General features: G+C 42.0%; 1 protein-coding gene and 1 long non-coding RNA gene across 3 annotated transcripts in view; one reads left to right on the top strand and one right to left on the bottom strand.

Annotated features, from left to right (window-relative positions):
• Positions 1 to 22089, top strand: part of GCN1 (GCN1 activator of EIF2AK4) — a 43468-nt gene extending 21379 nt beyond the window's left edge. The window contains exons 28-58 of one of the 2 annotated variants that reach the window (XM_056334695.1): positions 333 to 476; positions 1204 to 1331; positions 1489 to 1678; positions 2087 to 2157; positions 2960 to 3125; positions 4042 to 4236; positions 4426 to 4672; positions 5276 to 5397; positions 5704 to 5818; positions 6278 to 6457; positions 6813 to 7033; positions 7750 to 7818; positions 7964 to 8102; positions 8221 to 8417; positions 8779 to 8921; positions 9693 to 9810; positions 9973 to 10188; positions 10565 to 10729; positions 11146 to 11307; positions 11803 to 11895; positions 12140 to 12283; positions 13261 to 13530; positions 13817 to 13930; positions 14457 to 14687; positions 15320 to 15513; positions 16111 to 16225; positions 17391 to 17487; positions 18206 to 18351; positions 18949 to 19053; positions 20559 to 20777; positions 21385 to 22089. In XM_056334695.1, coding sequence (XP_056190670.1) covers positions 333 to 476; positions 1204 to 1331; positions 1489 to 1678; positions 2087 to 2157; positions 2960 to 3125; positions 4042 to 4236; positions 4426 to 4672; positions 5276 to 5397; positions 5704 to 5818; positions 6278 to 6457; positions 6813 to 7033; positions 7750 to 7818; positions 7964 to 8102; positions 8221 to 8417; positions 8779 to 8921; positions 9693 to 9810; positions 9973 to 10188; positions 10565 to 10729; positions 11146 to 11307; positions 11803 to 11895; positions 12140 to 12283; positions 13261 to 13530; positions 13817 to 13930; positions 14457 to 14687; positions 15320 to 15513; positions 16111 to 16225; positions 17391 to 17487; positions 18206 to 18351; positions 18949 to 19053; positions 20559 to 20777; positions 21385 to 21510 — 4842 coding nt within the window. In that variant the 3' untranslated portion in view covers positions 21511 to 22089. Of the gene's footprint in view, positions 1 to 332; positions 477 to 1203; positions 1332 to 1488; positions 1679 to 2086; positions 2158 to 2959; positions 3126 to 4041; positions 4237 to 4425; positions 4673 to 5275; positions 5398 to 5703; positions 5819 to 6277; positions 6458 to 6812; positions 7034 to 7749; positions 7819 to 7963; positions 8103 to 8220; positions 8418 to 8778; positions 8922 to 9692; positions 9811 to 9972; positions 10189 to 10564; positions 10730 to 11145; positions 11308 to 11802; positions 11896 to 12139; positions 12284 to 13260; positions 13531 to 13816; positions 13931 to 14456; positions 14688 to 15319; positions 15514 to 16110; positions 16226 to 17390; positions 17488 to 18202; positions 18352 to 18948; positions 19054 to 20558; positions 20778 to 21384 lie in introns of both variants that reach the window. The other variant, XM_056334685.1, reaches the window with a different exon arrangement.
• On the bottom strand, positions 19060 to 27267 carry LOC130147490 (uncharacterized). Its single transcript, XR_008821252.1, has 3 exons — positions 26879 to 27267; positions 23250 to 23374; positions 19060 to 19556 (listed from the first exon to the last, which is right to left on the bottom strand). It is a non-coding gene; the product is annotated as an uncharacterized LOC130147490 (long non-coding RNA).
• Positions 27268 to 27309: the final 42 nt, after the last annotated feature.

Here is a 27309-nt window from a genome sequence, read left to right as displayed (position 1 = left end):
TGGAATAAAATGTCTGCGCCTTTTTCTCCTGTGGGTTTCATTACGCCAAATGTTCTTCCCTCTTCCACGGGTGATATTTTATTCCTTCTCTAAGGCCTTGCTCTGTCAAAGAAGTTTAGTAGTTGCTCCTCTGAGTGTTTGTTCTAAGGGATGAGATGGCAGAAAGGTCAATAATCATAACAGAAAGGCAAACAGACTGAATTTGTCTGTCCTTGTTTTTGTCATTGTTCTTAGAGAACTTCTTCTCTTGTAATAGCACTTAACCCCCACCCTGCACGTGCTTTGTCAGAAGTAGAGGCGGAATCTCTTAATACTTCCTCATGGCATTTTAGGTTTTGGCTTCCAATGCCCTGACGGCCCTGTGCACGAGCAGCAGTGGGGAGGACGGCTGTGCCTATGCAGAACAGGAGGAGATCGATGTGTTACTTCAGGCCCTGCAATCTCCATGCATGAATGTTCGAGATGCAGCTCTCAGGGTAGGTGGGAGTCATTCAGGGTCACACTGAATTGCTTAATTTTTTAGGAGGTGAATCTTCTGTCATACTGATGAAGAGAGGCTTCAGCTGTGATGCTGGCCTTTGGGCAGTGTGTCTGCAGGAGGCGGCAGTAGCTACTGAACAATAATGCTCTAAGTAACACTTTGTGCTGCATTTATCTTGCAAAAAGGAGTACTCGGGGTCTATCCACACCTTTGTTTTGTTAAAGCAGGTGTAGTTACGACATCTTGACATCTCCTGTTTACAGTTGTATAGAGCTTAGTCTTAAGGAGAGAAGTTGTCAAAAAATCCTATGTTTGTATGGAACCCATTGTTTTTGGAAAGCTTCTCACTTAGTCCCTTCTGAGAATATGAAAAGGAAAAAAAAAAAAGAAGGTTGCTTGGTTTCCTTTGCCATGAAATAGATCTCAGGTTAGGTCACTGAGCTGGCTTCTCTGTACTTGGAGGCAGAAAAGACTGTAGTCACCAGAGTACAACCTAGTTGCCTCTCTGCACCTGGTCTGTGGAGCCCTGCTCTGGAGTTTCACCATCTCACCTGTTAGCACCAGCAAGTCCTTCATCAGCACAAGCAGTGTGCTGCACAAGCAAATGTGCATTTTGACACTTCCAACCACCAAGAGCTTGACTTGGCAAAAGTTTTAAGCGTTTTAAAGCATCTGTTTCTAAAATCAGGTCCTTATACTGATTCTTCTGTAAACTAATTCAGGGACTGATGGAGCTACAAATGGTTCTACCAACACCGGACAGTGATGAAAAGAATGGACTGAATCTGTTGCGTCGCCTTTGGGTAGTAAAGTTTGATGTTGAAGATGAGATTCAGAAGTTGGCAGAGAGGTAAGAGTTCCTCCTGGCTGACGGGACTGTGCGGGGACCTCTCTTGTGCTCTCCTCATGGAGCTCCTCTGGCAGGGGCTTTGCCTCCCTGATATTGACATGTAGCAGTGGCTTCTCTTGCTGAAGGGTGACCCGTCACCTCTTTGTGTGCGCTGCAGGTTGTGGGAGTCCATGGGTCTGGAGCTGCTGCCTGACCTCTGTTCTCTGCTGATCAAAGATGTCATCTACCATGAAGAGGCAGTGCGACAAGCAGGTGCTGAAGCTCTTTCCAGAGCTGTAGCTCAGTATCGAAACCAAGCAGCAGAGGTCATGAATAAACTTACAGAGATTTACCAGGAGAAGCTCTATGTAAGTACTCTTGTCCTAAGGGGTAGACATGCATAAGCTTGTGCTTTATTTTATATTTTCTATAAATCGCTTTTCCTTTTGTCATGTGTGCATGAAGCCTACTGTTGCTGTGTTTGAGCTTATCCCAGGCTTTAATGTCTTGAGCCTCAAGTTACGAGCCAGTAATGGCATTGTACAGGTGGAAGGTATGCCTTGGGTGATACAGGAAGACCGTGGCAGAGCAGGGTCAGTTTAAGTCTTTCTGGGCCTAAGCTAGCTCTCTGCTGGTTTTTTTTTACCATGCTGTTCTGCTAGTGGCATCATACCTCTCTGCAGTATTGTAAAATGGCATTGCAGGATCGGCTGACAGTATTCTCTGTTTGCATGTCCTTGGAAAAGGCATTCTGATTAAATTCTTTCTCCTTCCAGAGGCCACCTCCAGTTTTGGATGCTTTGGGACGAGTGATATCTGAATCACCACCTGACCAGTGGGAAGCAAGGTACAGTCATCTTCAGACTGATCTCACCACATCCTATGCATCCAAATGAGATGATGTAGATTTTTTATTTAGAAGATCAGGCAGCGGAGAAATAAGGAAATATTAAAGAAACTACATATATGCAATTGTGTTGACTTGCTGGTTTCATGTGTCTTTCTGATAGAGAATATTTATGCCCCTCAGGCAGGCTGGGCAGGCCAAACTGGAATGCTTTTGAGTTCCATCAAAATATTGGATGCTGCCTTCTCTATGTCCTGATAAGAGCAGAGTCCTTCCCTCTCAGACGGTCTGATTTTTGTCCTATCTTACTGCATTCCCACCTCTGTATGGGCAGTTGATTGTTTCAAGAGTGGCAGGGCAAGCCTTAATGAACTGGACGAATTCCAGTTTGGCTAATTACTTTTTGTCTACTTGTATGCCCTATCAGGTTTAATTGGAGATAATCTTGTTAGCTACCTGTCTTAAGCTAATCTGTTCTTTAGTGTTGATGCACCTTGTAAAGCTGCTGTATGTCAGCAGTAAATGAAGTGATCCTGATGTCTGTCTGTATTGGCCCGCGGATCAGTAATGCTTAATCAGGATGAAAGTCATTATATGGCTGGAGGATTGTTGTCCTTTTGGGAACCTGCAGCATGGGGTTATGTAATGAAATGCAAATAGGCTGGACACTCTGAGGCGCTTTGATTTCATAATGGTTCTCTCTCTCAGTTTTTGTAATTGTACTTCTGATTGCAAACGTGATTGTGACCTCAGGCAAATTCTGACAAGTGACAGTAAGCTGACAAGCTCACCATCTTTACAGGTGTGGCATAGCTCTGGCCCTCAACAAGCTCTCACAGCATCTGGACAGCTCTCAGGTGAAGCCCCTCTTCCAGTTTTTTGTACCGGATGCTCTGAATGATCGCAGTCCTGAAGTCAGGAAGTGCATGTTAGATGCGGCTCTTTCGACGCTCAACACTCATGGCAAAGTAAGTCTGAACATTGCTCTCTCTAGCAGTGGAAAAAGATGGAATGAAAACGTAGTTACTGTGTTGGAGCATAGTTGGGGCGCTTTTAAATTTTTTTTTTTTATGTCTTCAAGGTTGCTGTTACTTTTAACACCTGAAAACTTTCATGTAGTTGAAATTTTTGTGTGTTTGGAGTTGTTCTGTTAGTGACTAGTGTTGAAAAAGTGTAATTCTTCCCTGTCATTGCTATGGAAAAGAAATAGCCCTGAATCAACTGGAGTAATAAAGTGAAATCAGACCAGAGATCTTTTAATCCCAGGAAGGCCTCATGTAAAACAAAACATGAAAGCTTGCTGATGGTTGGCTTAATTAAACTGAAATCAACTGAAGCCGTTCATCCTTCTTCTCACTGCTAGTCCTTCTCCAGAAGTGTTAGATGGGAGAGGTGTACAGGGTGTAAATTGCTCAGCTTCTGATTTCCTCACATGTGCCAGTCACCTCTTCTGGACAGCCCTCTGCATTCCTGTAAAGCCCCAGACAATTGGAGTGTTTTCATATTATTCATTCTTCTGTTTCTTAGAAAACTAGTGTGAAGTTTGTTTTGTGTTTCTGTTCTCCCTTTGCAAGTGGAGCAAGCAGAGGAGCAGGCACTGATGGTTAGGGTAGCAGTCTTGCCTAGCAGCTTACATTGCTTCTGGCAGGACATCATGCTGGCACATCTGGGGGATCAAGTATTTAAGAGCTAACTTCTGTCAAGCAGGAAATATTTGTTGCCTGTCAGGATGGCACAAGGTTTTATGTGACGTGACACATGAACTGTAAATATGGTGTGATTGTTCAGTTTGTTGGCTCAGAGAAGAACAAACAAGTCCACTGAGCATAGCAGATCTCATTCTGAGTGGACTCTAGTGGCAGGTTCTGTGGTTTTGTTTTTCAGGACAATGTTAACTCTCTCTTGCCAGTGTTTGAAGAATTCCTGAAAAATGCTCCTAATGATGCCAGTTATGATGCTGTCAGGCAAAGCGTGGTCATTCTGATGGGTTCACTGGCAAAACATCTGGACAAGAGTGACCCTAAAGTGAAACCAATTGTTGGCAAACTGATAGCAGCCTTGTCCACTCCATCTCAGCAGGTAGGTGCCTTCCTGGAGGAGTCCTCGGGTTCCATGCAGAGGCAGGTTAACAATATGGTACTTTTCGGGATGTCAGAGATGGAAAAATGGCTCTGGTGACAGAAGGCTGACATTGTGGGGGGAAGTTATGTTGGTGATGTTGGTGATGAAAATTTCATGATCTCATAGCTGGTGGGTTGTTTTACACAGGTTCAAGAGTCAGTGGCAAGTTGTTTACCACCTCTGGTGCCTGCAATTAAGGAGGATGCAGGTGGAATGATACAGAAGCTAATGCAGCTGCTTTTAGAGTCTGATAAATACGCTGAGCGCAAAGGTGCAGCTTATGGGCTGGCAGGCCTGGTGAAAGGCCTTGGCATCCTGTCTCTCAAGCAGCAGGAGATGATGACCACACTGACTGATGCTATCCAGGACAAGAAGAACTTCCGTCGGCGTGAGGGTAAGGGACAAAAGCTTTGCCCTCCAAATACTTAGTATTTCTCTTGTACCTACTACCATTACGGTCGGATCAAATGATACCTGAACCCCCTGTGCTTGGTTTATCTAGATTTATTTTACTAAAGTTTGCAGAGAAAGAAATGGGAAGTGTCTGTCATGAGGCCTTTGATTGTGTATAGCGTCCTAAAACTGCTCTGTTTGCATTGTGGTGGAAGAAGGGTTTCTGGTCCTGGACAATATGGGTGCACTCATCCCTCCTGTTTTCAGAGGCAGGTGTTGCTAGGGGTTGCTCCACTCCAGCTGGCCCGGAGGGGCCCTCACAGCCTGCTTGTCCCTTTTGTTGCTGAATGTTTCCTGTCCGTATTTCTGCTTACCTAAGCCAGGCCTCGGGGGACTGCTACGTGTTTTTAATGCTACCGGGCTGCTTGCCCTTTCTGAGACCAGAAACCCCTACAACAGCACTAGCCATTAGTGCAAGAAGGCAAGAGAATTTCAGCTGTGAGATTTGCGTGCTTTTGGAGAAATTCGTAGTTATATCTTCTTTTTCCATCCCATTTAAATACAGTTGTATTTTCCTCTGACTGTCCTTTCTGTTTTTTTTTAGGGGCTCTGTTTGCCTTTGAGATGCTCTGCAGCATGCTTGGAAAGCTCTTTGAACCTTATGTGGTTCATGTGCTACCTCACTTGCTGCTTTGTTTTGGAGACGGGAACCAGTATGTGCGAGAGGTAAGGTGCCTTACATTTCTGAGAACATAGAGTGTTAAGAGAAAACCAGAATAAAATGGATATGAATACTGTTTGTAACCAAGCAAACTGAGCAGGTGACCTATCCCTTGAGATACCGCTGCTAACAACTGATCTTAATAGCTGAGAGCATCTTACTTCATTGGCCATTAATTGGGAGCTACTTGGCTAACCACATTGTTGTACTTAGCCACTATTTTACGTGAAGGCTTTGTTCCCACTGGGTCTCTGAGGAAAGAAAAAACACGCCTTGTGGCACAGCTTGTAAATGTTCTCTTCTCCTTGGAGGCTGCAGATGACTGTGCCAAAGCCGTGATGAGCAACTTGAGTACTCATGGAGTGAAGCTGGTTTTGCCATCACTTCTTGCAGCACTAGAAGAGGAATCTTGGAGAACTAAAGCTGGTATGGACCAATATCTGACTGACGTGACTGAGAGTAACCCACAGTCCCCTTTGCTGTCATTCCCCTTTATTCCTTCATCCCTACAGATGGCCGTGATAGTTTATTGTCTCATAAGGGACTGTGAAACTTAGAGCTTGTGAGATACCAATGAATTCCCTGACAGATTTGAGCAGGTTTTTTTTCCCCCCAGAAGATTCAAGGGACACTTTTTACCCCCTATCTCTCTAGGACTCCAGAAGCTGGAGTTTTCCTCCCCTGCTTCTTTTCTGTGGTACAAACAAAACAAAAAAGAGTTTTTGATGTCTTTAAGTGGCATAATGCATTTCATCCATTCTGTGTGTTCTCTGACTGGTAGATTTGAGTTTGAGGTAAATGTGATCATATTCTCATATCTCTTCTTAATACCGTGTATTGTTTTGTGCTGCTTTTTTTTCCTCTTTTTGTGTACTTCATGCACAGGATCAGTGGAACTGCTGGGGGCTATGGCATACTGTGCTCCCAAACAGCTCTCTTCCTGCTTACCCAATATTGTGCCAAAACTTACTGAAGTGCTCACAGATTCTCATGTGAAGGTGCAAAATGCAGGTCAGCAAGCTCTCAGGCAGATTGGGTCTGTCATCAGGAATCCAGAGATCCTGGGTAAGAACTTTCTGCATCTCTAATGTCCTGACACGACCGTGGTTCATACTAGCAAGGTTTATATTCGCAACATTTACATTGTTTGCATTCACCGCAATGCAAACTTCTATAGGAAATGAAACTACTCCTAGAAAAGTATTAACATGGGAGCTTAGCAGCAGCTGTCTGCTTCAAGGCTTTTTGAATGCTCCTGTGCATTTTGTAAGCTAATGTTAATAGGGTTTCCTGTGTTGCCTATGCTCCTCGTTGTTTAGAAGGATTTAAAACATCCTGTGAAAGAACACCAGCTCACCCTGACTGTGGTTTTGTTTTATGTGCAACTACAGTCTTTTCTCTCCTTTTTTAAAACGTTCAGCAATCGCTCCAGTTCTGTTGGATGCTCTCACGGACCCCTCCAGGAAGACCCAGAAGTGTCTGCAGACTCTACTGGATACCAAGTTTGTCCATTTCATTGATGCCCCATCCTTAGCACTGATCATGCCAATTGTCCAGAGAGCTTTTCAAGATCGTTCCACAGACACCAGGAAGATGGCTGCCCAGATCATTGGGAACATGTACTCCCTGACTGATCAGAAGGTATGGCGATATAAGCGCTCTCTAACCATATGCTGTATTTACTGTGTAGTAGATAACACAGCAAACACTAGGGAGAATTTATTTGGTTTGGGGATTTTGCTGTTAACGTAGACAATATTAGAATCCGTGCAGCTTTAATTAAATGTATGTAAATGAACAGATAATGGCTATAAAGACAGTGACAATTCTCAAGTGCTTAAGACTGTCGGCTCTGTACTTTGGTCATCTAGTTATTACCAGATTGATCCCTGCAAAAAGGTCTTGTAATTTTTACCATATAAGAAATGCCTTGGCAAACAAACAAGCAAAACCCAGTACCAGTGAAACATGGATCAGCTGCTTAGAAATGGATCCAGGGTTTGTTTGAAAAGTATTTCTAGAACCTCGCTGTGGGCTAGAGATCTATGTTTAATTTTTGTGCCTTTAAACCTTGTGTAAATGTTGAGTGTGTTGGATTTTCCTTAGATACAAAGTGTTGGGCTGTCGGTGAGCATCAAAAAGGTTTTGAGTGATCTGCACAGAACTAGTGTTGTTTCTTGGACTTGCAGGACAATCCAGCGTGCTTATTTGCGGCTTTGTGAAAGCAACGGATCGAAGTCTCAGGATGTTAAGGATGATTGTTACTAATAAGGGGCTGAATGCCCTTTACGTGAAGGTGACATACGTTTCTTTCTCGTTTTGAATCTAGTTCTTACTCTTCGGGCTCTTTGTTTCAGGATCTGGCTCCTTACCTACCCAGTGTGACTCCTGGACTGAAGGCGTCTCTGCTGGATCCTGTACCTGAAGTAAGTCTTCTGTACAAATACAGTTTGTCTTTCAGTGCATTAGGTTGGACTTCGTCCTGATCTTCTGTAGATATGTAATCAGACACATCTGTCTTAATAATTTTGACTGGATATTTTGCAAATCTCTGTTTTTCCTGTCCTTGAGGTGCGTACAGTGTCTGCAAAGGCGTTGGGAGCCATGGTGAAGGGTATGGGAGAATCGTGCTTTGAGGATTTGTTGCCATGGCTGATGGAGACCCTGACATATGAGCAGAGCTCAGTGGATCGATCTGGTGCTGCTCAAGGTGGGAACAGCTGTGTCTGAACACTGAGCTTAGACTTTCTCTGGTTAAATCTGTTAAATCAGATCAGCTGCTTGTTGCTTGTGTATATCATCTCTGTTCCCTGCCTTTTTGTGCCCAGGTCTGGCTGAAGTTATGGCTGGGCTGGGGGTAGAAAAGCTGGAGAAACTTATGCCAGAGATTGTAGCTACTGCCAGTAAAGTGGATATTGCTCCACATGTACGAGATGGTTATATCATGATGTTCAACTACCTGCCAATTACCTTTGGAGACAAATTCACTCCCTATGTTGGTCCCATCATTCCTTGTATCCTTAAGGTATGTAGCAGAGGCCTGAAGAGTTTTATTTATTAGAGGATAAAAAGAAGCCTGCAGAGTATTTTAAGCATCATTTCTAGTAATTGTGGGGTGTGCAGAGACTTGTCCAGCATGGCTGGACTATTAAAAAAGATATTTAAAAAATGATAAATTATTTTTTCCTCCAAGTTATTTGCTTGCTGTCTTGTTTTGTAGTCACTAGTAATTTCTTGAAATCAGCTTTGTGCATTCACAGCTCTGTAGTTCATTTACTTCTCATGGCTGAGAGAGGAAACATTGTTTTGTTTTCCTGCTGTTGGTTTTGTATCTTGTGCTGAAAAACTCCAGCTTTCACAGACACTTTTCTGTGTCTCTTTTTAAGGCACTGGCAGACGAGAATGAGTTTGTGCGGGATACTGCCCTGCGTGCTGGCCAGAGAATCATAAGTATGTATGCAGAGACTGCCATTGCACTGCTGCTGCCACAGCTGGAGGATGGCCTGTTTGATGACTTGTGGAGGATAAGGTAAGGGATAACCATCTTACCTGCAGGCATTTCTCTTCCATGGCTGAAAAACTGGTGTGATTCAGACTCTGTGTTGCTCCTCAGGGAAATGCAGAGACCTCCTGGGTAGCAAAAGCAAGCATCTCTTTGCTTGTGGATTAAAATATGATGCTTTATGGCACTGAGTCTGCAAAGCCCTGCCAGCTCTGGATCAGGTTTCCTGGTACCTGCAGAGCATTCCTGCTAGATTATTAATTCTGGTATTGAATCTGAAACACACTTCAAGGCAGTTGATATGGCAATATTTAGCCCTCACATATTCTTTTGATTTTTCAAAATGCTGAGTCAGTTGTTCTCCTCCTGTGTATGGAAATGTGCAGTGGAGCGCTCACAGCTAATAGTAATTGCTCAGAGATTAGCCGTACTAAAAGGCTTGTGTCAGCTGAGTGCAGATGAGTGCACTTATCCCAGGTGAGTATCTTTTGGGTTGAGACAGATGCTGGCAACACCATGTTCCCTTTTAGACTCCAGGCTATTCCCTGATTAATTGCTTTGATACGGGAATTCTCTTAGCCCCTTCCAGTTTGGAATTCATTCCTTCCCTTTCTCTTTGGCATGCTTCTCAGCCATGTAGGCAGGCTGAGCCTTAGATATCAGCCCATGCAGCGTTTCGGTGCTGACCTAACTCTTTGCCTTGCATTTTGCTCGTGTCTGTATTTGACATATTGTCATATTTGGTCAGGTATTGCCTGAATACCCTGCTCGTAACACTTAACTTGCTCCTGTTGCCAGGTTTAGCTCAGTTCAGCTCCTTGGAGATCTTCTCTTCCATATCTCAGGAGTCACTGGAAAAATGACCACAGAAACTGCCTCAGAGGATGACAACTTCGGAACAGCCCAGTCAAACAAGGTAAAGCTGTTTTTGTCTGTTGTGCCTTTTTTTTTATTTTATTTTTTAATTTTAAATCGGCATGGAAGGCCTGCTGGAAAGACATGTTGAATGATCATGTATTTTATTCTTTTTTTTAAGTTTCAGCAGTGGATAATACAATTTCGTGATACTTCTTTTCAGGCTATTATTAATGCTCTTGGTGTGGAGAGGAGGAACAGGGTGCTGGCTGGGCTGTACATGGGCCGCTCTGACACCCAGCTGGTAGTGCGTCAAGCCTCCTTACACGTCTGGAAGATTGTAGTTTCAAACACTCCTCGCACACTGCGTGAAATTTTGCCAACCCTCTTTGGGCTTCTGCTGAAATTCTTGGCCAGTACTTGTGCAGATAAGCGAACGGTGAGAAACTGAGTAATGCCTTCCTGTTACTGCAGCTGATCATATAAACTATTTGAAATTGAGTAATGCCTTCGTGTTACTGCAGCTGACCGTATAAACTTAATTCCTGAAGAACACAGGATAATTTTTTTCTGTGAACCACTGTCATTAATTTAACTGTTCTGAGTATGTCTGAGTGCTCTCTTGGCTGAATGCAGCTGTGGTGACAGTAAAACTGTTTTTCTATGTTTATTTATAATCACAGTGTTTCCATTCCTACTACTTCGTCTATACTGTGTACAGTAGTTTATGGTCAAAAATGAACATTTGCTCACTGTTCATCTTCCTAAGTTTTATAAAACAGGGAAATAGTTAATTAATACACTTTTGGGGACAGGTTGCAGCACGGACATTAGGAGACCTTGTCCGAAAGTTAGGAGAGAAGATCCTTCCTGAAATCATCCCTATTCTAGAAGATGGACTGAAGTCAGACAAGAGTGATGAGAGGCAAGGAGTCTGCATTGGGCTGAGTGAGATAATGAAATCTACCAGCAGGGATGCGGTAAGTTATGTGGAAGGTGAAATCTCCAGTTTCCTAGAAATTTATGTTATGATACAGGTATTGCAGATGAGACAGAACAATACAGCTTAGTGCTGGACTTGTTCTATGGACTGAATTCAGTCTCCTAACTAACCTGAGTTGCTGTTCAGGCAAATATACGCATTTGTATCTGTCGATAAATGTAAAACATGGCACAGTTCTGACTGCTATGAGATACAATAATAGAAATCATCCACTAGGTAGCCTTAGAGCACTGCAACTGTTTGTGTTGATTAATCCTGTTTTTCTTCCAGTATATTTCAAGTGAACTCTAATTCAGTTTCATCTGTGCAAATTCTGTATTCTTAGCTACTTTACTGAGATGCATGTGTCTGTTGTGCTTTAGACATTCTGTAATTTTATCTCTGCATATTTAGGTACTCCTTTTCTCAGAGTCTCTAGTTCCTACGGTGAGAAAAGCACTGTGTGACCCTCTAGAAGAAGTCAGAGAGGCTGCAGCTAAAACATTTGAACAGTTGCACTCCACAATTGGACATCAAGCTCTTGAAGACATCCTGCCATTTTTGCTGAAGCAGCTGGTAAGCATTGCTCAACAATTAGTCAACAATTGATTAATCAAGTTGTAGGACAGGTTTTGAATAATTGGCTTAAAGGAGGAGGACAGTTGTAGTGGCGGGCCTTCCAGTGAATGGCAGCTCTGTTTTGTCTCCTCCATGGAGTTATCCTAGCCATTGGTAGGGAAGGTCTTGTGGCTAAAACATCGGCCTAAGAAAAATGCTACACCTGGCTGTGCCGCCGTCACCAGCTGAAGTTGCTTGGCCACCCATGTAAAACAGTATAGGATCAAACAAGACGAGGCTTCGAAGTTTTAGCCCCTTTAGTAATATATGTTCTGATGCAACAGAAGAGCTTGGTTTGGGTTTTTGCTATATAGTATGAGAGCATTTTTGGATAGAAGGACTTTTGTGTTGGTTGTATGATCACATGGTAAATTGTCACTTGAAATAGGGTTTAGCTTAGCTTGGGGTGTCACAAATCATCTCTCAGGTTAGTAACTTTCTTTCTCCTGGTAGGATAATGAAGAGACATCTGACTTTGCTGTGGATGGTCTTAAGCAAGTTATGGCTGTCAAGAGCCGTGTGGTGCTGCCTTACTTGGTGCCAAAGGTACAACTGGAAACAAATTTTAAACTTCAGAACTGTGCGTTTTCCTCTGCTTGCTTCCAGTTTCCTTTAGACTGATATGTCAAAAGGAACAGCATAGTTTGAAATTTTCTTCTGATTTTATGCTCAAAACCATTGTTATTTAGGTTGTGATGCATAAATTTTTCATGTTACAGATGAAGTGAGATTCCTTCTGAAAAAACTTTCTGCTTGTTTTTTTTTTGTTGGTTTTTTTTTTTTTTTTTAGCTGACTACTCCCCCTGTGAACACCCGTGTGCTAGCTTTCCTCTCATCAGTGGCAGGGGATGCTCTGACACGGCACTTGAGTGTCATCCTGCCTGCTATGATGTCTGCGCTGAAAGAGAAGCTGGGGACTAGTGAAGAGCAATTGGCAAGTAGCATGGCTCAGCTCTTTGTTATGACAAGTTGCCTGAAGATAGTGCTTCAGGTTTACTTCTCAGCACAGAATCTGGGTTCTCTAGATTCACAGATTGCATGTTTTAATTCAGTCCATTAGAGCTTCTTCGGGATGAGTCTTTTTGCCTGGTGGCATATTGTGAATCGAAAAACGTGTGCTTTCCAAATCTATTTGTATGCATATAGAAGTCTCTTTGGCCTGCAACAAGATACAATTCTCCATTTACTTACTCTTGGAGAACTGCCAGAGTGTCTAGTTAACTTTATATTTATTCTTGGTGTAGAAGACTGAGAGATTAAAGGGCTGAAGGGAGGAAATCTCCTATTTTGCATGCAGTACTCCTCCTGTACGGCTTTCTGAAACATCTAGTGTTTGGACTCCATTGAACATCCTGGAGTGGTGACTGCAGACAGACATGTACACAAATTGGTGAATTAGGAACGTGAGTGACAGAGTCCCGCTGGCTGGCTGCTGTAGATGCCCGTTAGATCAGCTTCTATCCCCAAGTCTGCCTGGGGATCTCTAATGTACCCACAGACGTGCTTGTAATTAGTATTATGATGCACAGCATTAAAGTACCTTAAAAAAAAAAAATGTTATCTGACAAAAGGCACAGTCTTTAACGGATGAGTTAGGTGGGGGAGATGGAGATACTGATTTTTGTAAATTAGCCCTTCTGCAGCTGGAAAGCAAGCTGTACAGCAATCAGTTCAGCAGAGTTTGGTCACCTGTTAAATTTTAGAGTTGGCTACATACTTATCTCTGCTGCAGGACTGAATCACGCCTTTAATGGTGATGCAACTATCTATTTAATGAGAAACAATTAGTAAGTGGGGTATGTTGGTAGTATTTCCCTAAGACATAATGCTGTGGATAACATGGGAAACCTGGGGCTAAATCTGGCTTTGTTCTATTTGAGAGTTAACGTAAAGTTAATTTGAACTCTTTAGGAGATGGCAAACTGCCAGTCTGTAATCCTGTCTGTGGAAGATGATGCTGGACAAAGAATTATAACTGAAGATTTACTAGAAGCTACCCGCAGCCCTGAGCTGGGAATGAGACAGGCGGCAGCTGTCATTCTGAACATCTACTGCTCCAAGACAAAAGCAGACTATACTGGTCATCTCAAGAGCTTGGTTTCAGGCTTGATACGTCTATTTAATGATACCAACCCTGTAGTTCTGAATGAAAGCTGGGATGCACTTAATTCCATCACCAAGGTGAGGGGCAGCTTAAAAAGGTTACAGTGGTAATAATGCCTGGCAAGGAGAAAATGGGGATACCTGGTAAAATATGGCCTAAATTGAGCCTTCTGTTTTGATTGTAAACTATGTTTACATTTGCAAACCCTGCAAAGATTTGAGAATTGTAAGATGACCTTGACTTCAACTTTGTGAGTGAGGAGGTGGGAAACAGGTGTCTTCTCTTGACACACCTGAGAGTAATTCACAAAGAAGAGCTGGTTGCCCTGTTGCCTCATATTTGTCTTACCCCTCTCTCCTGCAGAAATTAGATGCTGGGAACCAGCTTGCTCTCATTGAGGACCTGCACAAGGATATCCGGATTGTGGGGAATGAGGCCAAAGGCGAGCATGTGCCGGGATTCTGTATTCCTAAGAAGGTAAAGGGTCAGAGTGAGCATGGGTTCGTCACAGCCCCAGTACCTCACCTTTTGGGGAGCTGACTGATACGGCTTTACAGGTATTATTAGAAGCAGTGCCTGTTTGGGCATTCCAAACCTGTATGTTGGAGAGACTTTTTGTAGGGTACTGCTGCTCTTGAGTTACCCTACAGAAGACTCTTCTTGTAATGCGATCTTTGACAATTCTGTTACGCGTGTAAGTCATGGTCGCTGGCTGCTTTTTGTGGGGGAGGAATGCTGGACTTCTGTGCCAAATTTCTCTGGTCTGAAAATTCCCGGAGCCGCCACCACTTTTCTCATAGCAACTGGCTTAGTAAGGCGTAGATGCATGAAATCAAACCAAATAAAAGTAGCTCTGTAAATGTGGAAGCAGGCAGCTGAAGGTCAACAGGAAAATGAGAGAAACTCTCCAAGTTTGAGCATCTGGTGTATAACAGGAGCAAAAATAAGATATGTATTTTTTGTATCTTATCTTCTAAGCTTTCTTATCCGATTTTCATGACAGGGAGTGACTTCCATACTGCTGGTGCTGCGAGAAGGTGTTTTAACTGGTAATCCAGAGCAGAAGGAGGAGGCAGCGAAGGCCTTAGGGCTGGTTATTAAGCTGACTTCTGCTGAAGCTCTTAAACCATCTGTGGTGAGCATTACTGGGCCACTTATTCGGATCTTGGGAGATCGGTTCAGCTGGAATGTCAAGGTGGCTCTGCTTGAAACATTAAGCCTTCTTCTAGCTAAGGTAAGATGTGAAGTAATTGGATGTGGTTTGTGAACATTTTCCATGGTAACCTTCAGAAATACCTGTTGCTGTTCATGTAAATACAGCCAGGATGCCTGCTGGTGTGGGTTTGATATTTAGGAATGGCACTGTAACTGGATTGTATTCTTCCAGCAGCTTCTGGCCTACCAAAAATGCCCCCTATGCTTGAATCACTGGGCTGCTTAGAAATATTGCTAAATGCTGATCCCACTTTCAAGGGATTAAAAACTACCATGTAATTAATCTCTCCTGTGTCCACCATTTTTATGAATTGTTAAGTGCAAAGGTGATCATCGCATGTATCTTTGAACTGAGCTGAGCTTTTATTTAGGGCTCTGTATACAGAAGGCAGTTCTTAATAGTGTAAAAGTTTTCAGCAATGTGCCTTGTATTTCAGTACGCAGAAAATAAGATTATATTTGAAAAGGTTAAAAGTTTTGTGATAACGTATTGTTTCATGTTTTTCCTATTTTAGTAGTGCGTTAGATCTGACCAAGGGCTATTTGTGAATGATGGCTGTAGAGGAGGTCAGGCTGTTTTCAGGCTTTGATTTCTAGCCACTGTCTCAGACCTCACTGCACCACTTCCCGCTTCTTTCATCTCTGGTATAGGTTGAGATTGCCCTGAAACCATTTTTGCCCCAATTGCAAACAACCTTCACCAAAGCTCTGCAGGACTCAAACCGTGCTGTTCGTCTTAAAGCTGCTGATGCTCTTGGTAAACTCATTGTGATCCATGTAAAAGTGGATCCTCTCTTTACGGAGCTGCTGAATGGAATTCGTTCCAGTGATGACTCTGCCATCAGGTGAGCCATAGGTAATATCTTGGCCCTTCCTACTTATTAAGGGATAAAAGAAAAGGCTAGGATGAAAGAACAACCCCCCCCAATTCTGAGAGTAAGATTTACTACTTGGTGAAAGCAGTTGACTATTAATCAAGGGTTATAAAACACAGAATGCAGAGGATGGGGACTTCCTGGGTCAGAAGCTAAGCTGTGACATTGCTGCCTGGCTCTCCTCTCTCCTGCACACCCCCCAGCAACCCACGGCAGCCCACTTTCAGGTACAATACTGTACCAGCTGTCATCTGAAGTAATGCAGCTGTAATTGTATCCTAAGCACGCAGATCCCTAAGAAATTAAGTTCCTTGACTTGAGAATTTTTTTACTGTTTGAATAGTTGAAAAATATTTACGTTGTAACAGACAGATGCAAGTACACTAAACATGGAAATACTCTCTAGCACGGAGTTTTCAGCACTGCAGAGAGAATATCAGCCTCCTAAACTGCAAGGCATGTTAGTGTCATTGCTGTGTAAGAAACTGTTACAGTATCCAGAGCTCAGCTGCTTCTTTCTGGTGGGCAGAGAGGCACTGTCTGACTGTACCTTGTGATCACTTCTAGGGACACAATGCTGCAAGCTCTGCGGTTTGTAACACGAGGAGCTGGTGCAAAAGTAGATGCTGCAATAAGGAAGAATATCAGCACGGTGCTTTTAGGGATGCTGGGACATGATGAGGTACTGCTTCAGCCCCCTGCAAAGGATCCCTGCTGTCAACAGTCTTACTCTCAAATATAAAATGTGGACTTTCTAACAGTATTACTTTCTAAAATAACTTTAGTGGGAAATTATTAATGATAGAGTGGAAAGAAATTTAAGTAAAGAAGCGTGTTGTTGGGCATTACTCATTCAACTGAATACAGTCTGTAAGATTGATTTCATTTGGAGCCTTGTAGTCTGTGAGAGGAAAGTTGGGTACAAGAATTAGAGATCCCCAGCCAGTCACTGAAAATCAGCGAGTCCAATGTTCCCTTAGCAACCGTGTATATGGGTTTGACCTGCAGCTCCTCACCGACGCGTTTGAGGCAGCTCTGAAGTCAGGATTTGCTTTTTATCTTGGAGAAAACCTGCAATACCTTCACTATACGCATGTATATGTGTGTGTAGGCTCTCAGGTGGGGTTTATTATCTAGTGTGAGAAATTTTTCAGATAATGGCTGGTGTTTCTCCAACGAGCAAGAAGTTCTCCCAAGTTTGATGCAGGGTCTTCTGTGTATGGCAGATAGCAACAGTATCATCTGTGAGATTAACATTAATCATCTAGTCATTTTTTCCCTAAATCTGTGCAACATAGACATGCAACTGTTGACAAGCTAGAAAGAAAAAAATTGAAAAATTCCCACTGGGTTGTAAGATTCAGGGTGGAAAGCAGTTGTGATGGGATGGTCATGTAAGCAAACCAAAACAACAAAAGCCTGGAAGTTTTAAATTAAAAGTAGTATGAGCTTATCACAGAGGTAAGCTCATCTAGACATGGCTAGAAGTAACGGTTACTTTCTGGACTGCGAACCTAAACAACTTTTGTGAACATGCCTTTTAAAACATTCATCTTTATGACTTTTCCATTTAACAAATCAGAATTTGTAGAAGGTCTGTAATTCTTCAGTCTCTGCTGGCTTTTTTTGACTGTGGATTTGGCTTTAAGTTCAGTTACATACAGGAAACCTTGTGAACTGACAGAAATCCACAGGTAGCAGGAGTGAAATACTACTACTAGTAGTATTTATTTCCTTGTTCTCTTTTTTTACTTCCTGTCATCTTCTGTCACTTGCCCTTCTTCCCACTTACCTCTGATGTGTATTGGGCTCAACCAGTGTTACTCCTTTCTGCCTTTCCTCCTTAGGATGCCACCCGCATGGCCTCGGCTGGCTGCTTAGCAGAATTGTGTGCATTTCTGTCAGAAGAGGAGCTCAGTACTGTTCTCCACCAGCACTTACTGGGTAGGTGAAGCTGTTTAGGGGGGCTGAAGCCAATTCTGAAAGCAGGGGAAGGAAGATACCTTCTTAGCCATCGGTTCAGGCAAACTTTGTGACTAATTATGTATGTTCTTCCTCTTTATCGTAAACCTGAATCTCTACTCCAGATTTTCTCGTGCTTTTCTTTGCTCGTGGCTGTTAATTTGTGTGCTCTGGTACATAGTTGAGCATGGGGTAGTGGTTGTTACCCATACTTCTTTAGAATTAACTAATTTGCCTCCAAGTTAGAAGAAAACATTAATTTTATAGGAATTTATAGTGGTTGGGAGTGCTATGGGATTATTCTCCTCTGGGATTAAAAAGGGAATCTGTCAGCTGGTTTCAAATTACAGGTGACTTTTAGAGTCAAAGCTTGTGTAATTGCAATGCACTAAGTGGTGTGGGGCTGATTACACATGACTGAGACCATCAGAAGAAACTGGGTTGAACAATACAGTCACTGGTTTGCACCCTGTTTCTGTATCTGCCCAGGAGGTGTTCCTGTCTGGTACAGGTGCTCTGTTTCAGCGCTGTTTACATGGCTTTTTGGGAGGAGTGGAGGGAGCTAGGCATTGCTTTAGGGTGCTGCTTAGTATTTCATTCTATGGAAGTGAATTGACAAACTGACTAAAAAAGCTTTCTTAGATGAAGAGGAATGGATAGCAGGAGCCTTGGTATTGTTCTGTTCTTTCATTTGCAGCAGATGTCTCTGGCATTGACTGGATGGTGAGACACGGACGGAGCCTGGCACTCTCTGTGGCTATAAATGTTGCTCCTAGCAGGCTGTGTTCCCCCAAGTACTACAACAGCGTTCAGGAGATGATCCTCAGCAATGCCACTGCTGACAGGGTAAGGGCTACATGGCAGGGGGCGAGTTGTACTGTAAGGGCTTGTTGGAAGTAGTTTTAAAAGGTCTGCAGGCTCTCTGTGTTACCAAACAGAACAAATTCCCCAAGTGCTACCTGAAAAATCTCCCTTGGCAAGATGCAGGTTTTATAGTGGAATTACACGACTGTTCTGATTCTTTTGTGTTCCAATCTCTGCAGAGACAAAGATTAATCTTCAGCTGTAGAGTAGCTTTCACTGGGAGTAGATCACACTTGTTTCCCTGTTAAAGTTCTCATATCCATGAGCTAGGTTGACAAGAAGTGCAAATACTTAATTTTAGGAGAAAGATTTTACATCTAGGGTTGAATGAATAATTTGGTGTATGAACTTGGGGGCTCTGTGGGGCCTGCCGCCTTCTTCCATGTGGCTTATGGTCACATGATTTTTCATCATCTTACCCAGTAACGTTAACCTAATTGTTTCCTGCTTTGCATGCAACAGGTTTTTCTTGAAACATCGGTTTAGCCTTCTGCAAAAGCTTACCAGACCATAAGCCCAGTTATAAAGGATGTTGAACTCTGCTGTAGTAATACTAATTTTTGTATCTTTATGTTGAAGATTCCCATTGCAGTTAGCGGCATAAGAGGGATGGGCTTTCTTATGAAATACCATATGGAAGGAGGTGGGAACCTGCCTCCAAAACTTTCCAACCTCTTTATTAAGGTAAGACTTCTTACAACAACTACCTGGTGGTGTTCTCATGTGATCTGAATCTTTGTTTGAGCTAACTTATGGGTAGCTTTCTCTATCAAATTTCTATATGGTAACCCAGCATGAAAACTGAAGCCTAGTCTTTTTTTAAGCTTTGCCTTATCTTGGGAAGCTCTAAATCCCCTGATCCCTGAAAATCTAGATATTTCTTTTTGTGGCAAAATACACACAGAATCACTTTATCAGCCTGCTTTGCAGTTGTGAATGCAATACTGCTATCACTCCTATAGTATGGAAATTGGACTTAAGAGTTTTCTGTGGGTAAACTTTGTTTTTTCCTTTGCAGTAACAAACAGCTGGCAGAGAAGACTGGGAGGGAGCTGTCAGTTTTTTAAGGTTTTTAAAGGTCAAAGGGCCTTTGTTAGAAATGCATCAAATACCAGCTCTCACCTTACCTGGTTTTGCTGCAGTACTTTTTGACTTCCGCTATTGTGGAAGGGAGTAGCTCTGAAAGACTGAGATAAAAAAGTATTGAAGTTAATGCTTTTTTCAGTTCTTATCTATTTAAACATTCTACCTCAAAATTCTTCTTTTTCTCAGTTATGTTCTGTTTTTTTGGTGGGTGCATGTGGATTTTTGTTAGAGTTGGGTCTGCCCACCCCTTCCCCCCCCCCCAAAAAAAAAAAAAAAAAAAAGTATCCCTTATGGTAGGCAGGATCTGAATTTTCAACTTGAGAACCTCAGGATATTTTTAATGCCTTAGAAAAGGCAGGGGAAGACAGAGTGAAGGGGTAGTGCTGGAGCAGGACAGCTGCTTTTTGTTTTGTCTGTCATCTTTATTATAATTAAAAATGTGTTACATTTTCAGGTTTTACTTATATTTTAATACAATACTATGACACAAATTTATATATAAATGTAGGATTTCAAACAAAAGGTTTTTCAAGGAAATTGAGAAGTATCACAATTGTCACAGTACCTTTATCACAGTATTAATAATGCAGCTGATATTCAGATGCTAGCTTTCACGTTTAAAATGTGTTGAGAATAAATAAAAAAATACAAAGCTCTAACTTTTTTTAATCTTAAAATGAAATCCACTGTTGAAATGCACCTTATACTCCAATCAGAGTTTGACGCAGCTGTTGCTGCTGAGTGAGTGTGTTTTACAGAGGTACTAATGCTGTCAGCTTTTGCTGCACTTAGTGGTCATTGTAATTTCCTCAGCCAGTTGAGAGAAGCGTGTGACCCTGTCATCAACCATGCTTTTACAAATTTTCTTTTGAAAAAGGTGCCTTGTTACCAACAAGTCTGACTAAACTGTGTAATAGTTAGAGAAGATCGAACCTTGAAAACAAGTTTGTCTCTTGCACACCCGAGTTGAAAACTGTTAGGTTTTCTTGTTACAGTTTAAAATACTTTAAAGCAGTAGTTTTTTCTTTTATTCTAATCTAATACCTGTCCTTGTATATATCCTTCATTATATCTGAATTTAAGTCCATCTTTGTTCCCTCTAGTGTCTTCAGAACTCATCCAGTGACATAAAGTTAGTTGCAGAAAAGATGATTTGGTGGGCAAATAAAAACCATCTTCCCTCACTGGATCCTCAGACAATTAAACCAATTCTCAAGGCGCTTCTAGACAATACAAAGGACAAAAACACCAGTGTAAGAGCCTACAGCGACCAAGCTATTGTCAATCTTCTGAAGATGAGAGCGAGTGAAGAAGTACTTGAGGTATGAGATGGAAGAAAATGTAATCATTTTTAGTAGAAGGCTGTGTCACATTGCCTTGCTTGTGGTGAAGCGTTGTGCCTGGAGCCTCAGAATGTGCTGGCAGCCTCTTGGGAAATAGATGGAGTGGGACATTCCTATTTGCATTTAAGCCTTCATCAGTACTCTCATGCTAAGCCTTGAAGAAATAAGCAATGCTGACACTGTACAACCTTGCAGTGTTAATTAAACCAAGGTATTTAACATGCCTCCTATGTATAACATAGTAGCCTTGCTTTCAAAATGCCTTAAGCCTTTACTGTGCTGTAGGTACCCTAGCTAGGACTGCTAGTTTATTGGTTTTGTCACTTGTATAATCCCACTACAGCATTAGTGGTGCTAGAGAGAGTATTTTAGGACGGACTGCTTCCTACATCCATTTCTAGACCTCTTTTCTAAGTCTTAGCTGCTTCTGGATAGCTCCCATGTCTGGAATCATAAAACCAGGTGAATGATTTTGGTATGTTTGAAAGATTTTAGATAAATACAGCTTGTAAGGCATTTAGATTTTGTTTCTTATTTTGAATGGTATGTTGCACGGTTACTGGTAAATAATGTCTTCCTTCCTCAGTCGGTTTCCAAGATTCTGGATGCTGCCAGCTTGGAGCTTCTCAACGAAAGCTGCAGGAGATCTCTGAAGAAGCTGGCTGGCCAGCCTGACTCTGATGAACAGATAGATGACACTATACTGACGTGATAATAAAGCTCCAGAAGACAAGAAAACACTGAACCAACCGCTGCATCAGCATTTCAACTCAAACACCTATTTTAAATGTTTTCATTTTTGAAAATGTTAATTCTGATGGGATTTCATGAAAAGGACTCCCAGAGAGTATTTTAGTATCAAATATACCAGAATAGCCTTAATTAGACCCACATTAGCTGAAAATTGAAAATTTGGTCCCCTTTTTGAAACAAATAATGTGCAAGAAACAGATATACTAATCAATACTGTTAAATTGTGAGATGTGGCTAGAGCACATCAGGCTTAAACTCTGGTGACACCTATTTCCATGCCAGGGTCTGTGCAAAAACTCCAGTACTGGAAGTATTCTTGGCCTTTTCCACAGACCCTGTGACACAGGAGTAGAACTTGGTGAAAGTTAAAGCGTATTGTTTTTGTGTACTGCTAACTTGCTGCTTGTGACGGTTCTGAAGACTGAAAATCCCTGTATAACAAAGTATTTAAAATAGCCTTAGAAATCACAAAATGCGAAAGGGGGATTAAATGCAGCCTGTTTAAAGAAGGAACATTTAATAAAGGCTCTGACTTTCATCCTTCTGGTGTAAACTGTTCTTTTTACAAATTCATTTGTCAACAAGCTCATACTGTGATTTACTTTTTGGACCTACTTTTTCTAGGGCATACAGTTTGTGGAGTGGGTAGTGCTGTAATCTATAAAAAGCCTTTTGCAAAACGGAGGCAAGCTAGGGTTTAAAACCAAGCCAGAACTGACATTTAATGAAATTTGTAAGTAATTACTCCTATTAATTTCCAAAGTATTTCTGACTACAGACAGCTTTTTAGTTATTCAACTTGTGAAAAATCCTCTATTTTTATGTCTTCAAAGGCTTCACAAGATACTTGGTGCTGCCAACATACAGATTCATTTTTTTGTGTCAATGAGTTGTACTGCTCCAAGAAAGCAGTATTTTATTTTACCTGGCCACATACACCTCTTTTTAAAAAACTTATTTTAATTTACTAATAGCTGTTAATGCCACTTGATGGAAATAGTGAAGATCTTGTTGCAGAATACAAATTTTTAGAAGGAAAAATGAGTTTTACATTCTATGTAGAGTAATAGTTAAGTGAGCCTTATACTACACAGCAGCTGGTTGCACCTGAGAAACCAGAGCATTAAGATTTCTTGTGTCAAGTGGGTGGGTGGTGTGGGGGAATCTTCCTTGCATGTAACTCTGCATGGCTCAAACCATGATGAAGGGACAAACCCACAATATTATACAACATAAAATTTGAGAGCATAAAATGTAACCGCATGAGAACACACGTTCGGTTAGAACCAGTTTGCTGATTGCTATGGCAGTAGCAGCAAACAGGAAAACATTTTATCTTCACCATGCTCATGCCTCAAACAGCAAGATACAATCTCGAGTAGATATTTGGGAGTGCTTTGCATTGTTCTGATCAAAAGTACAAGAACCTGTCAAAACGTTCTTGATGTTATCTCTGCTCCCAAGCCTCTGGTGTAGGCTCCTGGCAACAGATTTGCTGTAGGAGTCACTGGAATACTGTTGGAAGGGTCTTGGGAAAATCAGCTGTTTCACCCCTTACCTAAGAGAGGCTCAGCTCCAACTGAACCAGTCCTAACTGATTTCCATATAATTTTTTATAGCATTGTATGATGGAGATTCCAGAATCCCTCTACACCATCTATTTTATTATATAAACTTTTTCAGACTGTCAGTGCTTACCTTGTGTCTTAAAAAAAAATTATCTTCCTTGCTGCTACTTGAATCCATCACTGCTTGTCCTATTTCCAGGCACTGAAAACAGTTCTTTTTGCAGCAAATGCATCATCACTTCAGTGTTCTCACCCCTAGAAAAAACAAGTTTAGATTTTCTAAGTCTTTTCTTATATATTTTTATGTTTTTTAAACTTACGCTGCTGCCCTCTGTTTCAATCTGTTTCATATTTGCCTCATGGTGTCCATTGTTGGACCAGGTCTTCTAGGGGAGAATCTTTACTTTTCGAGCCCTACATAACACACTTGTCTATCCCATCACAAGGTCTGGGTGTTCTTTTTTTGCAACAGCACAATGTTGCTGACCTCTTTAGTTTGTGATCAGGTATGAAGCCAAGCTACAAAATTGCTCTGTGGCCATTTGTGTTTATGCAGTGGACTATTTCTACAAAACTGCAGCACTTCCCAGTTGGTCTCACTGCAACTGTACTCTACTTTGTGACGTTTATCTGCATTCTGAAGGTGGTTTTTAATTCTGATTTTTGCCTTCCGAAAGACTTGCAAATCTTAAACCAATGTATTTTGCACTGACCTGGTAACAAAGAGTGAAAATTCAACTGAATGTTTTTAAGGATTTGGCAGTTTCAGGGCACTGGAGTTGGTTTCACCTATAATTAATTAGCTGTGTTTTGAGGAACAGCAGTTAAACCATGCAGTGCAATGCAATGCAATGCAAAAACTGGGCACTGAATGTACAAAATTTTATGCCATTCAAAAAGTAGGTGGCAAAAAGCTCTGCGGTTGTGTTGGAATCACTCACTTCATCATTGCAGACAGGAAGGAAGAAAAAAATTGCAAGTTTCTACGAAGAATGGCTGTTTGAGCTGTTAATCATGGGCGCCTTGGCTTATCCATTTTATCTCAGATTCTAACTGATGCTCCACATAAATGTGTGAAAGAAAATTACAGTTCAATAGAAGCCTTTTTTATTAACTTAGAATTTTAGCCAATAAGGTATTTTGTTATTACGAGTATTTTGATGATGCGTATTTCCACCTTATGTAGCAGCAAGTGGAAAAACTCATTCATCTTTCAAAACAGCAGCTGAGTTTCTGCACTGTTTAGTTGTTTCTGAGAAGGAGGAGTAAAAGGCAGGAGTTCACTTGCACTTATTGAGAATAAGCTGATTTTTCAATTACAGTGAAACACGGAATTTGGATTTTGATAGCTGCTTTTCACTAAACTATTTATACACTGCAATATAATACAACAGAGATAAAACACCCATAATTTTTGCCACAACGTAAGATCTGATAAATTGATTGTGCCAACTTGGAGACTTAAAGAACTAATTTTTTTCTTATTTCAAATGTCTCAAAAATACCAGTTGTCAGTAAAAGGTAATTTTTCCCTACAACTGACTGTAATAACATCTTTGAACTGTCAAGCAACTGTCTCCAAGTGACAGCTGAACCGTGTGTATTTCAAGAAGATCAAAAAATAATTTATGAGAGCTGTTTAAACTTACAAGGTGCTAAAAATTTCAATGGAAAAAAGACAAATGTGAAAGCATAAAATATTAAATTATTTGATTTTTTTTTCAAGGTAAGTCCAGTTTGCACTGTCCGTTTTATCAGATAACATCATGCTGTCTCACACTTTCCATGTGATGAAGTTTCATGAACTTAAAAATAAAGGTAATAGGAGTTTTGTCATTTTGGGTGTGAGCTGGTGGTTTGTATGCTGGATTCAAGGGATCTCCCTGCAGCTATGCAGTGTCCTTAGTTACCCTGATGCTCAGGACACGTGTTGGGTTACATGATGGGCTGCCCAAGCGCTTTCAGGGGTAGGTGAGCTGCAGTGGGGGTTGCTTTAGCACGGGGTAGGTTTGGGCTAGCTGGAAACCCTTTTCTAGCAGGGTTTCTGTGAGCGTAAGTCTGTTAAATAACACATGCTCATGTCTGATAACATTCCAGCCTCCCTCCTGCTCCTCAGCTGGCTACATCTTAAGGATAATGCAGAATGAGCTATAGGGTGTGATGTTTAAAATGCATGAGTTCCAGAGTGGATGTGAGATGGAGGTCATGTAAGTGGATTTTAGGATGTGTGGGACTTTTCAGGGGTAAGCTTTGAAGGCTACAATACTTTTTTGAAGGTTGAGATTAAGCAAAGTTTATAATCAAAACCACAGACAGCAGCCATATTGCTTATCAGAAGTATTCTGAAGATGCAATTTTATGTGCTAAAAAAAATAATCTTCAACCCAGACATGCTACTTTAGCCATACTGGGTTGGTTTGCTTCTAGATGAATTGCATGCAAATTGGGCAAATATAACTGTGAAATCATACCACAATATCCTATGCAGAAGAAATGGGAAATTAGAATTGGTTAGAGATAACAGCCTTTAAAATATTCTTATTCCTCTTAACCAAACTCTATTGTATAAATCCAGAGAAAAGAGTCTATACCTTTCAAGTCAATATTAAGGGAAAAAGCAATACTGCTAAAAACTGTCTGAAACATCCACAGATCACAGCACAGCTGTGGCTGGAAGACACTTCTGGATTTCAGTTAGTCCAACCCATGCTCAAAGCATGGTTGAGTAAAGCAGGTTGCTCAGGGGACTGTCCAGGTGGGTTGGACTCCACAACCTCCCTGGGCAACCTGTTCTGGTGAGCAAACACCCTCACTGACACCATCTGCAGGGGTGACATTCCACTGCTATCAATCTTGTACTTGTGTCCTACCAAAGAGATTCTCAAAGTAAGTGCATCCTACTCTTTAAGCATCTTTAGAACAACTAATTAAGATTATTAATTATCAAATGGATCGGTATTTTCAAGTTAACTGTCCTTGATATCTGTGTCATCTTTCCTTTCAGATGTTTATAATGTTTATTTAGATGTTTACAGACCGTAAAGGTCTGTGTTCTTCAGTGCCAACGCAGCTCTCCCCATCCGAAAGACAAATGCATGTTAACAAGCTACTTGTATCAATGAATTGTAAACTTATGGTTAAAATTTTAAAAATCAACTTAGTTTAATTAAATAATCATGCCAATATTTTGGTTTGCATCTATGCTGAACTAAAATTACTTTTAAGACAGATGCAGTACCTAGCACGTTGCCTTTTCTGGGTTTACGTATGTATTAAAAAGCCTTAATAACTGGGAATGGAAGTCCCAAGTAATTTAAATATTCTACACTAAAACACTGTGTTGTTTCATCTCAGGAGTTCAAGTACCAGTAAGAACAAATACTTTTGTAGAAAAATAGTCAGAGAAAACTAGCACTGTTCTTGTGCCATGTCTCCGCCTAAAAGTGGAGATCACCTAAATACTCATCTCCAGTCTTGCAGAATTTGCATAGTCAGTTATCTGTGCAACTGACAGCAAAATTACTCAGACTGTTTCTGTCAGACAACTCTGATAGCCCTGTTCGCAACTCCTGTGGATTTGGGCTGTGGATGCTGCGGGCACAGCTGCTGATGTGCGCGAGGTCAAAGCCCCTCCCGAGCCATACGCAAGCACCACTCTGGATTAAAAACCCCAGGAATCTAGTTCCCGATTGGCTTGAATTACCAGGCCTGCATGATGCACCTGGGCATTTCACATCACTTTGCTGTGGGCCTCCTCACCTGCAGGCTGGGCGCTGATGGGAACTGGTCTTGTGGCTGTGCTACATGCTGCTTTGGTGCATGGGTGTATGGCTGAAAAACCAAAACTCGTTCCCACCCACGGTGGTCGGCTCCTGTACCATCCCAGGTGTGGAGCTGACAGTGCCTGAAGGCGCTAGGGCTCCCTCATGTCTCTGGTGCTTTCCTGAGGGCAGCCTCCCCTCCGCTATAGCCGCCCGCCTCATGCCAGCGTCTACAGGGGCCGAGGCAGGCTCACCGCAGTCCGCCGTAGGTGGCCCGGCGGGTCAGCACGGGGGGAAGCAGGGCCCAGGCCCCAGCGCGGGGGGGAGCGACGGCCGCGGCCTCCTGTCCGGCCACCCCTCGCCGAGCCTGTCATGGCCACCAGGCACACCCCGCGCTGCACCTGCCGCCCATGCGCGGCCCGGGCGGGC

Source organism: Falco biarmicus, chromosome 1 (assembly GCF_023638135.1).
Source record: "Falco biarmicus isolate bFalBia1 chromosome 1, bFalBia1.pri, whole genome shotgun sequence".
NCBI lineage: Eukaryota > Metazoa > Chordata > Aves > Falconiformes > Falconidae > Falco > Falco biarmicus.
The sequence above is the reverse complement of the archived record's forward strand: the minus strand, read 5'-3'. Positions and strand labels throughout refer to the sequence as shown.